Source organism: Phascolarctos cinereus, unplaced genomic scaffold (assembly GCF_003287225.1).
Source record: "Phascolarctos cinereus isolate Bilbo 61053 unplaced genomic scaffold, phaCin_HiC Scaffold_2;HRSCAF=192, whole genome shotgun sequence".
NCBI classification, from domain to species: domain Eukaryota; kingdom Metazoa; phylum Chordata; class Mammalia; order Diprotodontia; family Phascolarctidae; genus Phascolarctos; species Phascolarctos cinereus.
This window is the reverse complement of record NW_027555625.1, coordinates 162,516,727-162,530,899: the sequence shown is the minus strand read 5'-3', so window position 1 is coordinate 162,530,899 and position 14,173 is coordinate 162,516,727. Positions and strand designations below refer to the sequence as shown.

Here is a 14,173-nt window from a genome sequence, read left to right as displayed (position 1 = left end):
GATGTCATTTGATGTTTTCTTGGCAAAGATAATGGAGTAGTTTGCCTTTTCCTTCTCTGGCTCATTTTACAGATAAGGAAACTGAGGCAAACAGGGTTAAGTGACTTGCCCAGGATCACAAAGTTGATAAGTGTCTGAGGCCAGATATGAACTTAGAAAGATGCCATCCTGAATCCAGGCTTGGCACTTCATCCATTGCTCCACCTGGCTAACACAAAGGTGGGAGATAAATATCACGTATAAGGAATATTAACTTGGCTAGTTTGGTTTCATTATAAACCGTGTCTAAGGGTAAAAAGAATAGTAGAGATAACTTAGATATAGAAGGGACCTGGGATGAAAAAACAAACAAACAAACAACAACAACAACAAAAAAAAGGCTCAGAGAGGTTAATTGAATTGTCCAAGGCCATCTTGCTTAGTAAGAGTAAGACTGGATTCTAATCTAGGTCCTCTGATTCCAAAACTAAGTCTCTCTACTATAACTCTTACCAATTACTTGAAGGTGGATAATATATACCCTTTAAGACTTTTCTTTCCAGCTCTTTCCCCTCATCCTCACCCAGAACTAACTAGAGGAAGGTCCTTTACCCTTCAGGTTGCCCTCTCCATGAATTCTCTGGTTTACCTATGTCCTTGGAATATAGAACTGAAGAAAAGATAACTTCTCTCTGAATTTCTCTAATATGATCTGTGTGGTTCTTTTTAAATAATACTTGTGCTTTAGTGTTAATGTGAAGAAAGTGAATTTCCTAGGCTCTGCAGTCAATATTTTTAACCCCAAAATAGAAAAGGCACAGTTCAGTGGGGGCGAATTTGAATTGATTTGACACAAGTGTGATAACAGTTTGAAATATGTGTGTATGCTCACTTCAGTTTCCAAATTTGGGCTTTTAAACTTATTGTCACTCTCAGAAAGAAATCAGAAGCTGTGCAGATAATTAAATATTTGCCTCAGGGAATTATTTGCAGTTAATTAAAACCATACACTCTGGGTGCATACCTGCTTCACTGGTTATTAAATTTGAATCAGATGTTAACTACCCAGATTCCTCACTTATCCATCAAAAGTTGCTTTTGGCAGGCTCAAGTAATAAACTTTACAGCGTTTGTTGTTAAAGTTATTAACCTGTCATTAAAGTTATTGCACAATTTTCAGTGGGCTCTTTTGGACTGAAGACCCCATGCATTTCCACATATCTGTTTTTCCTGGTTTATCCAATAAGTCTGACAGCACAGACTTCGCTTACTGAAATATATACTGTTATAGTCATATCCCTTGGGATCCCTTGAGGGATCTGTTGGAGTCCAGGATTTTGGTCACTCTCTCCTCCCTGGGCCTCCCTTTCCTAAAGTACAATTCAAAGGGCCTCTGGTTCTGCTGCCTCCCAGTGCCTCATGGCAGGCCTTTGAAAGCTTCAGGGCCAGATAATTATTTTCAACCTTGCATCAATACCTAAATCAGGGGGAATAGATGACCAAAAGGTGATCTGATAAGGGTGGATAGGGTATGTGAGTCAAAGAGGTTTCTTGGGAACCAGAGATCAAATTGGGAGAAAGAAGAGTTGGAGTCACCATAGCCAAGAGCCGAACTATAAGTTCAAAAAGAAGTATAGTCCAGTGGAAAGGCTGTTAGACTTATGTCCGAAAACATGGATTCTAAGCCTGGCTCTAATATATGTGAGACCTTGAGCAAGAGTGAACTTGATTTCTTTTTTTTTTTAACATAAATTTATTTATTTTTAGTTTTCAATATTTATTTCCACAAGATTTCAAGTTCCAAATTTTCACCCTATCTCACCCCTCCCCCCACCCCAAGATGGCATGCATTCTGAATATCCCTTCCCATAGTCTGTCCTCTATCCTATCTCTCCCCCTCTTCTCTTATCCCCTTCCCCTTCTATTTTCCCGTAGGGCAGGATAGACTTCTGTACCCCATTTCCTGTATTTCTTATTTCCCAGTAGCATGTGAAAGCATTTTTTTTAAACATATGTTTTAAAAACTTTAGGTTTCAAATTTTCTCCCTTCCTCCCTCCTCACCCACCCTCATTGAAAAGGAAAGCAACTCAATATAGGTTATACACGTGCAGTTATGCAAAACACTTCCATAGTAGACATGTTGTGAAAAATTAACTCTATTTCCCTTAATCCTATCCTGCCCTCCCATTTATTCTATTCTTTCTTTTGACCCTGTCCCTCCTCAGAAGTATTTACTTCTGATTAACCCCTTTCCCAATCTGCCCTCCTCTCTATCATCCCCCTGCTCTCTTGTCCTCTTCTCCCCCTATTTTCCTGTAGGGTAAGACAGATTTCCATACCCAATTGAACATGTATGTTATTCCCTCTGTAAGCCAAATCCTATGAGAATAAGATTCACTCATTCCCTCTCACCTTCCCCTGTTTACCCTCCACTGTAAGAGACTTTTCTTTATCCATTCTACCTCTCCCTTTCTTCTTCTCTGAGTATAATCCTATCTCATCCCTAATTTTATTCTCCAGATATGACCCCTTCATCTTCAACTCACCCTGTGCCCTCTATCTATCTATCTAGCTAGCTAGCTAGCTATCCATACATACATATAATGTTTTTCCTCCAACTACCCTAATACAGACAAAGGTCTCATGAGTTATAAATATCATCTTTCCATGCAGGGATATAAACAGTTCAACCTTAATAAGTCTCTTATGGTTTTTCTTTCCTGTTTACCTCTTCATGTTCCACTTGAATCTTGTATTTGAAAGGCAAATTTTCTATTCAGCTCTGGTCTTTTCATCAAGAATGCTTGAAAGTCCTCTATTTCATTGAATAGCCATTTTTTCCCCTGAAGGATTATGCTCAGTTTTGCTGGGTAGGTGATTCTTGGTTGTAATCCTATCTCCTTTGCCCTCCAGAATATTATGCCCTGTGGTCCTTTAATGTAGAAGCTGCTAAATCTTGTGTTATCCTGATTGTGTTTCCACAGTACTTGAATTGTTTCTTTCTGGCAGCTTGTAATATTTTCTTCTTGACCTGGGAACTCTGGAATTTGGCTACAATATTCCTAGGAGTTTAACTTTGGGGATCTCTTTCAGGAGGAGATCTGTGGATTATTTCAATTTCTATTTTGCCCTCTGGTTTTAATATATCAGGGCAGTTTTCCTTGATGATTTCTTCAAAGATGATGTCTAGGCTGTTTTTTTCATCATGGCTTTCAGATAGTCCAATAATTTTTAAATTCTCTCTCCTGGATCTATTTTCCAGGTCAGTTGTTTTTCCGATGAGATATTTCACATTGTCTTCTAATTTTTCATTCTTTTAAATTTGTTTTACAGTGTCTTGATTTCTCATAAAGTCACTAGCTTCCAATTGCTCTATTCTGATTTTTAAGGAAGTATTTTCTTCAGTAATCTTTTGGACTTCCTTTTCCATTTAGCCAATTTTTCTTTTTAGGGCATTCTTCTCCTCATTGGCTTTTTGGACCTCTTTTGCCATTTGGGTTAGGCTATTTTTTAAGGTGTTATTTTCTTCAGTATTTTTTTGGGTCTCCTTTAGTAAGCTGTTGACTTGTTTTGCATGATTTTCTTGTATCACTCTCATTTCTCTTCCCAGTTTTTCTTTTCTCTTTTTTTTTGGCTAGGCGATGGGATTAAGTGACTTGCCCAGCTAGTAAGTGTTATGTGTCTGAGGCCAGATTTGAACTCAGGTCCTCCCAAATCCAGGGCTGGTGCTCTATCCACTGCACCACCTAGTTGCCCTCTTACTTGCTTCTCAAATCCCTTTTGAGCTCTTCCAAGGCCTGAGACTGATTCATAGTTTTCTTGGAGGCTTTGGATATAGGAGCTTTGACTTGGTTGTCTTCTTCTGATGGTGTATTTTGATCTTCTTTGTCACCAAAGTAAGATAATATAGTCTGACTCTTTTTGCACTGCTTGCTCATGATCCTGGCCAATTACTTGAGTTTTAAACTCTTTGATAAGGTAAGAGTCTGCTTCCAATGTGGAGAATGTACTGTCCTAAGCTTCAGGGGATTTGAACAGCTGTTTTCAGAGATACTTGTAGGGACCTGGAAATTTTCACTTCTTCCAAGGTGTTATGATAAGGAGTGAGGTGTTTACTCCTCTCTTGGCCTGTGCTCTGGTCTGTTAGTGACCACAAGTACTCCTTTCTGTCCTGTAACTGTAAGGGGGTTTTCTTTCCACAGCCATTACAAGCTCCACCATGCCAGTGCTCCTCTTCACCCCAGGACCACCGCCCAGAACTGCGACCCACATCCAAGCACGGGCAAAACAAGAGATTTCTGCGTCAGCACTGGCAAAGAGATCCCTGCAGTCCCCTGCTGATCAGCCACTCGATTTCCCCTCAGTATGTGGGCCAGAAGCTCAGGAGACAGGTGCCCGGACCAGGGCCGTGCTTTTGGGGAACTGGACCTGAGACCCCGCCTTCCTATCTCAGCACCACAGAAACAGACTTTTTCCACTGACCTTTTAAGTTTTCTTTGGCATTTGTGGATTGAGGAGTCTGGAAACCTCCTCAGCTGCCAGATATTCAGTCCTCTGAGGTCTGCTCCAGGTTTGCTGCAGCCTGTGTGCCCACGCCACGCTGCGCTGCGCTCCAAGCCTTGTATAATACACCTTCCTGATCAATAATTCAGGTTGTCTTAGGCTGGAGATTTGTTTCACTCTGTCTTTTTGTGGGTTCTGCTGCTTTAGAATTTGTTTAAAGCCATTTTTTAATAGGTATTTGGAGGGGCTTAGGGGAGAGCTCAAGCAAATCCTGCTTTCACTCCACCATCTTGGCTCCGCCCTCCTCCAACTTGATTCCTTACTCTACAAAATAGGGACTACACTAGATAATTACAAAGTGTTCTTTTATCTCTAAATTCTATCATCTCTTAAAGCCCTGGGTTCAATTTCTAATTCTTCCACTTACTAGTTGTGTGACCTAGAGCAAGCCACTCTGAACCTCCTTTTTCCTTATCTGTAAAATGGGGATAAGAATATTCTAACCACCCACCTCACAGAGGACATTGTGAGAAAATCACTGTAAACTTTGAAGTGCCATGTAGATGCTGGTTATCATTATCTGATGATCAAAGTAGCTCCTAGAGAACATAGCCTTTTTGTGTCTTTCGGAAGAAATTCTTAGACATTCGTATCCTTGGGGTGATAATTTACACTGAGAGTCCCATCCCATCTCTCCTGCTCCCTGGCATTCTTCTTAGCACCTAATACTAGGCATCGTGGAATCCTCAGATGAGGAATGCTTAGATGGTGGTGTGGATGATTGATTAAAGAGTGTGTGACTGAAGGTAGAAAGTATTTCAGGTTTTTACAAGAATAAAAAATATTAACCCCCAAAAATGTGTCTCATGTGGTAAATGGTGTCAGAAGCTGTTATATTTATTTCTTAGTAAAAATACCATTTAAGGATTGTTTTGTTTTGTTTTGCTTATTGTATCAGATTCTACCACAGATACCAGTGTTATACAAGAGGATGACATCGCCCATGGCTCAGTGCACGACCAAGATTCTGCTGAAGGTATATGGTCATCCTTTGTTACGCGTTTAGAGTTTTGCTACATAGGCACAGGCTACTAATTAGTCAATGTAATTACCTCAAAGCCCCAAATCCACCTTTGGAGGAGAAAGTGAGCTATATTACAATGGAAATAGAGTTAAAGCCTCACAGCAGAAATGAATAGCTGGGTGATCATGAGCAAGTCACCTCACTTAAAGCCTCGATTCCATCATCTATAGAATAGGTTTAATAGTCATTATATTAAGTATCTCACCAGATTATTGTGAGGAAATCTGCAATTTTTCCTGGCCTGAAAAAAACCACAGTTTCTAATACTCTATGGAATATAAAACTAGACTTGTAGAATGGTTGCTAAAGTTAAATATAGTCAATTCAGAGGGTAAATTGAGGATTATCACTAGAAAATATTTCATCCCAGCCTGGTTTCTTTAGCACAGTTCTCATTGGAGTGTGTATGCTCAGGGAATACAAATTAATTATAGCTTCATCTGAGCCAAATATAATTAGGAAAGTAAATCTGCTGTAGAGATAATCATATTACACATTTCAAAGCCAAATGATTTTTGGATTATCTGTTCTACTGCTATCCATTAAGATGGATAATTGAGAGTTCACTATAAGCACAAAGCTCAAAAGTTCATTAAAAAAAAACAACATGGTTTTATGTATAGTAGGAGAGAGGCAAGGAAGGTTTGAGTTTGAGCACACATACACACTACTTTCCATTACTGTAAAAAAAAAAATTAAACCTGCAGGCCAATCTGTTAGTGAAAGGTAGAAGTGCTGTAGGTCCTCTGATAATGACAACTGGATGAAAGGTAAGAAAAACATACACACTAACAGAGCTCCTCTTTTTAAGGATGAATTCTGAATACTGGGTCACTTCTTAGGCAGAACAATCAGTCAATCACTAAGTCAACTAACATTTACTAAACTCTTATTATGTACCAAGCACTGTGCTAAGTGTTAGGAATACAATCACAAGGAAAAAGACAGCCCTTGCTCTCAAGAAACCTTCCATTCTAATAGAGAAGACAATACATAAGAGAAAGACGAAAAAATAGAAAGTGGGACAGGGAGAAAGGCTTCAGATGAAAAGCAGGGGAATGGTCGAGGAGGTCCAGAGTACATTCCAAAGAGGAATGAGACCTGGCTAGCCTGAGCAACTTCTTTAAAAGGAGGTTCTGGGAGAGGCCAATCAAAGAGAGAGGCTGAAGGGGGGCAGTCCTTCCAGTGTGTGAATTCCAGGGCTGGAGTGAGACTTCAGGATGAAGAGCTGGGTCTTATGAAATCCCTCGATTTATATGTCTTTTCATATCAGTCACACATGGGGGCTGGAGTATTGATGGGTCTAAGCTCCCTATGATGATACTTTTAAGGAAATAGGGACATTAATTCTGGAGAAGAGACAACTTAAGGGTGAGTGAGAATGATAACAATAGATGTCTAGGAGAGTCCTGCTTGCCTAATAGATGCTTTCAAAATGTTTGAAAGGCTATTGTGTGGAAGAAAATTAGACTTGCTCTGTTTGGCTCAAGATGATAGAACTGGGACCAATGAATTGAAGTTTCAGAGAAGCAAATTTTGGCTTAATGTAAAGCAAACTATCTAACAATTAAAGCCATCTAAAAGTGGAATTGGCTCCATTGGGAGGGGTGACTCTCCTTTCATTAGAGATTGCTATGCAGAAGTGGGATGACCATTGTCAGGAGCATTCCAGGGAGGAGTTATGGATTCTCAATGGTTTCTAAGGTGTCTTCATTCTCAGAGATTCTATAATTGTATCCCAACCTTTTAGGACAGGTAGACATCTACCCTTAGACTTCTTTGTCTGTAATACTCTCTCTTGGTAATCCTTTTAACTCCTCTACCCCCATTAATATTTACAATTTCTGTACAAATGACTATAAAATTTTCTATCTCTAGTCTTTACATGCATTCTGAGCTCCTGCATTTTGAACTGTTTCCAGAACAACTTTATGTGGATCTCCTACCAACACTTGAAACTCAGTATGTCCCAAGCTGAGCTCATTAATTTTCTGTCTTGCAAGATTCTTCCTGGCTTTTGTCTCCTCTATCAAAAACCTGAAGTGGCAGTGGTTACTGCCCCAGGAGGTTCCCATCACTTCCACCATGGCAGCCAGCACCTTCCTGGTAGTGAGAATCAGATAATATAGAATTATATTACTCCATTATGAACAAATTAAATATTTAGTAAGAATTACTCTATCATTCACTTTCTTTCCTGTAACTGAGCTTCAGGTATGGTGAGAATGAAACTTTTAATGTTGGTGTTAGAGAAGGAATAACTTAGAATCATGGACAGTATCACTGAGTATGGGTGGGAACAGCTACTGCACTGTGTAGGGGTCATGGAAATGGGCAGTCTGAGGGCAGTAAAACAAATCTTGTCTCCCTTGTAGTTTTCTTAGGACCTTCAAGCATCTTACATCAGCTGAGATTTTCAGCTTCTTTTGTCACAAAATGTGTTCCTTACTGCAGAATAAATGGTTTCAACTTTCATCCCCTCAGGATTGAAACAATCTATACACACAGCAAGAGGGACATGGCTAATCTTCCAACTACATCATCCACCTCAGAAAAAGTGTTCTTTCATTGATTTCACTTGTGATCATTGCTACAGTAAACATAATTAATATGTACATAGCAAATGTAAATATATATAATAAATTACTTATTATAGAGCATATGTAAATTACATATACTTTGAGGCTGGCAAAGTGCTTCACATATATTATCTCATTTAATCCTTACAACAACCTTGTGGAGTAGGTGCTAGTAGTATGTATGTTTTACGGACTAGTAAACTTGATTAGTAACAGATGAATAAAGATTTAGGGTAGTAAAGTGACTTGTCCAGGGTCTCTCAGCTTAGATGAGGTAGGATTTAAACTCAGGTCTTCCTGAGCCCATTTCTAGTGCTTTAAGTCCTCAGCTATATGGGTACCTTAACACAAGGATCAAGTTCTTATTTGTGTGTGTTGTGCTGGACCATTAGACTCAATACCACTCAAGTTTCTTTTGCAAAGTTGATCTGGGGATGGTAGCACAAGTGGATTTTTGGAAAGGAAAAGCCTATGGGATAGATATTAGGAGCCTATACTTTATAAATAATTCACCTCTCTATAATACTTTATAGTTTACAAAGGATTTTCCTACCAATAACCTAGTATTGTTATCACCACTTTACAGATGAGGAAATTAAAATTTTAGGAGGTTAAATGACTTGACCATGGCCATATACCTAGAAAATTAGGTAACTGAAAATTAATGAAGGTTTTTCTGACTTTAAGGCCAGGGTTCTTTTCCACTATAGCACAAATATATCATAGAAGGTTGAATGGAACTAGAAATTAGATATTCATCTTCATCCAATCCAAATTTGAATTTCATTAAAATAACAAAACCTCCTGAATATGGAAGAAGCAAAGTAGAAAAATGAAACAATTTCAAAGATAATGCATGCCAAAAGAAGTAGCTTTGCCTGAATTACCTGGATATTTCCCAAGACAATTCTTCCTTCCATCAGCTCAGATAATTCAGGATTGATAAAACATTTGGCCATTTTTCAAAAATTACCTTTTTTATCTTCAATTATACTCAAAATCTGTGGCCTGTTTCACAGGATATGACTAGAACTTGGTCTCTGGCTATTTTTTTTTCTTTTCCATGATAAGGATAAGGTTACAAATATCACATTTCCTTTATTTTCAATCTCTGCTCTTAACAGGACGTGATGATGACTCAATGAAGAATGAAATGAAAATGGAGATCGAATCCCAGAGCTCATACATGGAAACAGAAGGTACTGAACCCAGAATATGTGGTGACTGTTGAATGAGATAAATCTGTGAACCGTAACTTCTCTACTTCTTAAGTTTTTTTAGAATAGTATTGGCTAGGAAATGGAGTTGTGCTTCAGTGTGTCTTTTGAAACTTGTAAAAGATAAGTCAGAATTCTCAGGTTGGAGCCTCAGTTCTCAATGATCCTCATTCATTCATTATCTTCTCATCTCATTCTATTCAGAACCTTTCTCAAACCAAGAAGATGCCCCAGTTGTTCCGAAACCTGAAGTTACTGCAGCCACTGATGGCAAAGAAGAAAAGGAAAATGAAAAAGGTAACCATGCTCTCAAAGCTAAGGCTTCAAATGTTTGGGTGGACTTCTTTTTTATTCTTGTTGGGATTTCAAGCATCAAAGCTATTGTCTCATGCTTTGTGGTTGTGATCAGAAAACTCAAATATTTTTCTAACCCTGCAACAATTTTCAGAAGTGGATTAAAACCCAGAAGTAGCACAAGAAGGTAATTTTTAAAGTATTTTTTCCAGGTGGCGTGAAGATGTTATTGCGCATTTGGATTCAATCCAATTTTTAAAATGATACCATTGAGAGTGCATATAAGAAGTGGAAATTATGTAGTGGAGAAAAAGTAAGGCAGAGAAAATTCAGAAATGGCTTTAAAACAAATACATTAACCTTTTCATATCGATTTTATACTGTCTGCCTCCATACCATGCTGATTAAAGGAGCAATTTATGGAAAATATGCACATTATGTGAACCTTTTAAATTGTAACTTTCTTCTCCTCAATATTGCAAAACCATAATATTGACTACTGTTGAAGTAAGTGAACCTGAAAATGGCTTCTGAAGACATAGAAAGGATGAACACATTTTAACAAACAATCTTAAAACGGCAGTTAAAGAAGCCAATATTTGAATTGAAGATAAAAATTCATAGTCTCCAATGATTTGTTTTACTAAATAATCTCTGAGGAATTGAGTATTTACTGCTCCTTTTGCCAAATTGAAAACTCTCTTTTCCAAAATTTAAAACAACTGCTTGAAAAAAATCTATGATCTCATCCTTGCCATTACATTTAAGTTAACACTTAATTGCAAAGCACATGCAAAATAGTAACATGATGGGTCTCCTCTTAGCAACACAAAGATCAATATGGGCTGCAAATTAAAACCCAGACATAATCTCTATTGTACATCAATGTCAATACTATCTACAGCTTCTTAATGATGAGCCCTTTTTGACAGCTCCATTGATGCTAATTTAATTGCTAAACCATGTTAGTAATATTGGCACTTTTTCCACTGTATATCCAGGTTAATAGCACAAACTTCCTGCCTTGCACACACACAGGGTAATAGCATTCTACCTACAGCAAATCCCAGTTGAGACTAATTGCCAGTCATGTTCCTAACATTGGTGGTATATTTTATTACTGACAAAGATAATTGAATTGATGTAACCCTTTCTTCTAGTCCAGGTAAATTATATTGCTTGTTTGTTTCAATTGCCTACCTATACTGTGAAATACGGATGTATAGCCATTGGAAATGACATGCCTGTTTGGTTAATTTTACATTCCTAGTAATTATTTACATTTTATATTGTGCCTTATGCAAAGTAAATGGACAAAATATACTTCAAACTATTTATACATGTAACTGTATAACTTTACTGTCCCCTATAGGCAGATACTTCCATTTAGCACATTCTGATAATTATATTTCACCATCTGTCCTTCCTACTCTTAGAATTCTTGGTTATCCTGGGGCTAGGATTCTATGTGGATTATCCAATTCCATTATTTCTCTTCTTCTATATTTTCAGCATTTTACTACTTTTCAGCAGATGATAGTACCAAGCAGAAAGGGGAGGGTGTGAACAGATCAATATAGTTTTCTACTTGCTAACAACTAAAATAAAAGGTTAACTAATTTGATTTTTTTTATGATGGGTGAGCAAAAATCTATGATTTTCAACTCGTTATATTTTCTCCTTTCTTTTATTAGGTCTAGCATTAGAATTAGTGTTAACATTTGTTTTCAGTTAGGGAAGGGCTAGTTTTCAGGTAAGGGTTGAAGTTGGAGTTAGGTTTAAAGGTAGGGTCATAATTATAGTTAGGGTAGTATTGCAGGTCATGTTAGAATTAGAGGTAGGATTACAGTTGAGGATAGGGTTAAAGTTAAGGTTAAGGTTTATGTTACATCTGTCTTTACCTTTTACCCTGGTTACTTTATTTGTTGTTGTCAAATCTGGTTTAAATATGACTATTTTCTTTGAATAGATAAAATAAGCAATAAAAGGTCCCAGTAAACTATAGCTTCAAATCTCTATCTCCATCCCATCTCCCGATCAATTAATTAAGTAATAGAGCTTCATCAATAAGCTATATAATTCTCCATTCAGAGGTTCATAGATTTACAGCTGGAAGATATCTTTAGAAGTAGGTGTTAATCTTTAGGTCCAGATAGGATTATAGATTTAGAGCTAGCTGGAAACTCCGAGGTCACTGAGCCCAACACCCTTGTTTTATAGAGATATTTAGTGACTTACCCAGGGTCATGTTGCTAGGTATCTCAGGTAACATTTGAACCCTGGACCTCCTGACTCTAATTCAAGTGGCTGTTTCTTGTCCTCACAATGGATCTTAAAATTTTGAAGGAAGTGCACATGGGAGGCAAACTCACACACAAAAAATGAAACAGAAGAGTTTTTTTTAATCCATGAAGTTCATCATTGTCCATGACTGCCTCTGGAAAAAAAAAGGGGGGGGCATCTGGGTGGCGCAGGGAATAGAGCACCACCAGGAAGATTTTAATTCAAATCCTTCCTCAGATACAAGCTGTGACCCTGAGCAAGTCACTTAACCTAGTTCTGCCTCAATTTTTTCATCTGTAATATGGGAAGAATAATAATCTATAAAATGGGGTACTACCTACCTTCCAGAGTTGTCATAAGGATAAAAGAAGATAGCTATAGACACTTTGCAAACCTTAATGCAACATTAAAATGCTAGCTATTATTAATAATAAAACCTGGGCAAATGACTTAACTTTTCTGGACCTGTTTCCTCATCTCTAAAATGAAGAAATTAAACTCAGTGACCTCTAGTGTTCTCTCTGAAGGCTAAATCTATGATCCTATGATTGGAACCTCTGCACCAAGTTTGAAAAAAGGCCCGGCTTAAAATATTTTTTTATCCAATAGATGATTTCATCCTTATAGGGAATTCCCAGAATAGAAACTCCCTCCATTGATGCAGATCATCAACATTTCTGTAGCTTCTAATCTTAACTACTTGTCTGAGGCATGGAGACCTTAAGTGACTCATCTGTCATTGTCATTTAGCTGATATTTATCAGAGGCAAGACTGAAACCTAAGCCTTTCTAACTTTAACATTTAACATTTCTAACTTTCTAACTTTAACATTAAGCTCCTACATCCATACACCATTTTGCCTAAGGGTGTGCTAGTTAATTCTTAACATCCAGGATTCTGGGGAAGGGGGGAAGAGGGAAAAGAAAAATACATACTTTTAAGCTGTGTATTTAGGGGTAGTTAGGTGGTTAAGAGGATAGAGCACCTGCCCTGGAATCAGGAGGATCTGAGTTCAAATCTAGCTTCAAATATTTACTAGCTGTATGATTCTTGGCAAGTCACTTACCTTGATTGCCATATCTAGATACACACACACAGACACACACACGTGCACACAGAATACAGGTAGAGATAGATAGATAGAGATAGATAGATAGATAGATAGATAGATAGATAGATAGATAGATAGATGGATGGATGGATGGATGGATGGATGGATGGATAGATAGATAGATAGATGATAGATGGATGGATAGATAGATAGATAGATAGATAGATAGATAGATAGATATGGATATAGATATAGATATAGATCCTATCTGTTCTGGCTAGAAACTCTATGGTTCTTTTCCTCCCAGACTACAAAACGAATGAACCAACAAACCCAGAAGTTATATATATTTAAAAGGAATAACAAGTTGTACATAATAGATTTGCAATTTTATGTGCAATCATCTTTTTTTCTATGCTAATATATTATGGAAATGCTTATTTTATTTAAGTTCAGAATAAAATAAATTTAAAATAAATAAGTTTAATCTGCATTATTTACACTTTATTATATCCAGAGACAATCAACAAAATAATAAATCAAACTCTGATTTGTTGCAATTGCCAGTTTCTGAGGTATAACTGCTCACACTGACAATCTCTCACAAGCTGTTAGAGCTGGCTCCAACATATTCCTGATTCAGTCTCTTGATCTAAAACCTGTTTTCTGTCATTAAAGAAGAGACTGTTGATTTAATTTTAGTTTTATAGAAGAAAAGCAATAGTGAAACTCCCAAATATTGGAGTTATTTTTTGCCTTACTTGGAAGGGCAGTCAGCGATTAAGGATTTTCTGAAAGAAGGTATGAAATATATTTCCTAGTTTTGTGTATGAATACAATGTCTGGTAATAGAAGGTACATGTAAGTATTAAGAACTATCCTTATCTCCAAACAAGAGGAAACATGTATTCTGCTATACCCTTAGATATACTGTATAGTTTGTTTTGAAATGTTAGATCTATTTTGCTCTAAGAGTCTTTCCATGGGAAATAAAATCTGTTCATTTAAATTCCAGACAAGGTAAGAAATTTATAGCCTTCCCTCCAGTTTTGGTGCATTTTAAAAGAACAGAGTGTGCAGATAATCTTCCAGGCCCATCTTCTATCACTCCCAGGTCTATCCACACAGATGCTACAACATTAAGTCTGAAAGTTAGTTATACCACAAGATAGATCTTGAAA

General features: G+C 37.3%; 1 protein-coding gene across 6 annotated transcripts in view; it reads left to right on the top strand.

The window, feature by feature from the left end:
• MACROD2 (mono-ADP ribosylhydrolase 2) overlaps positions 1 to 14,173 on the top strand; it is a 2,138,630-nt gene that overhangs the window by 2,046,805 nt on the left and 77,652 nt on the right. For 4 of the 6 annotated variants that reach the window (XM_078149709.1, XM_078149711.1, XM_078149710.1 and 1 more), the window contains 3 exons: positions 5,442 to 5,519; positions 9,271 to 9,345; positions 9,568 to 9,660. In XM_078149709.1, the coding sequence (XP_078005835.1) occupies positions 5,442 to 5,519; positions 9,271 to 9,345; positions 9,568 to 9,660 (246 nt within the window). Of the gene's footprint in view, positions 1 to 4,182; positions 4,428 to 5,441; positions 5,520 to 9,270; positions 9,346 to 9,567; positions 9,661 to 14,173 lie in introns of those variants that run through there. The other 2 variants (XM_078149713.1, XM_078149712.1) reach the window with 1 other exon arrangement.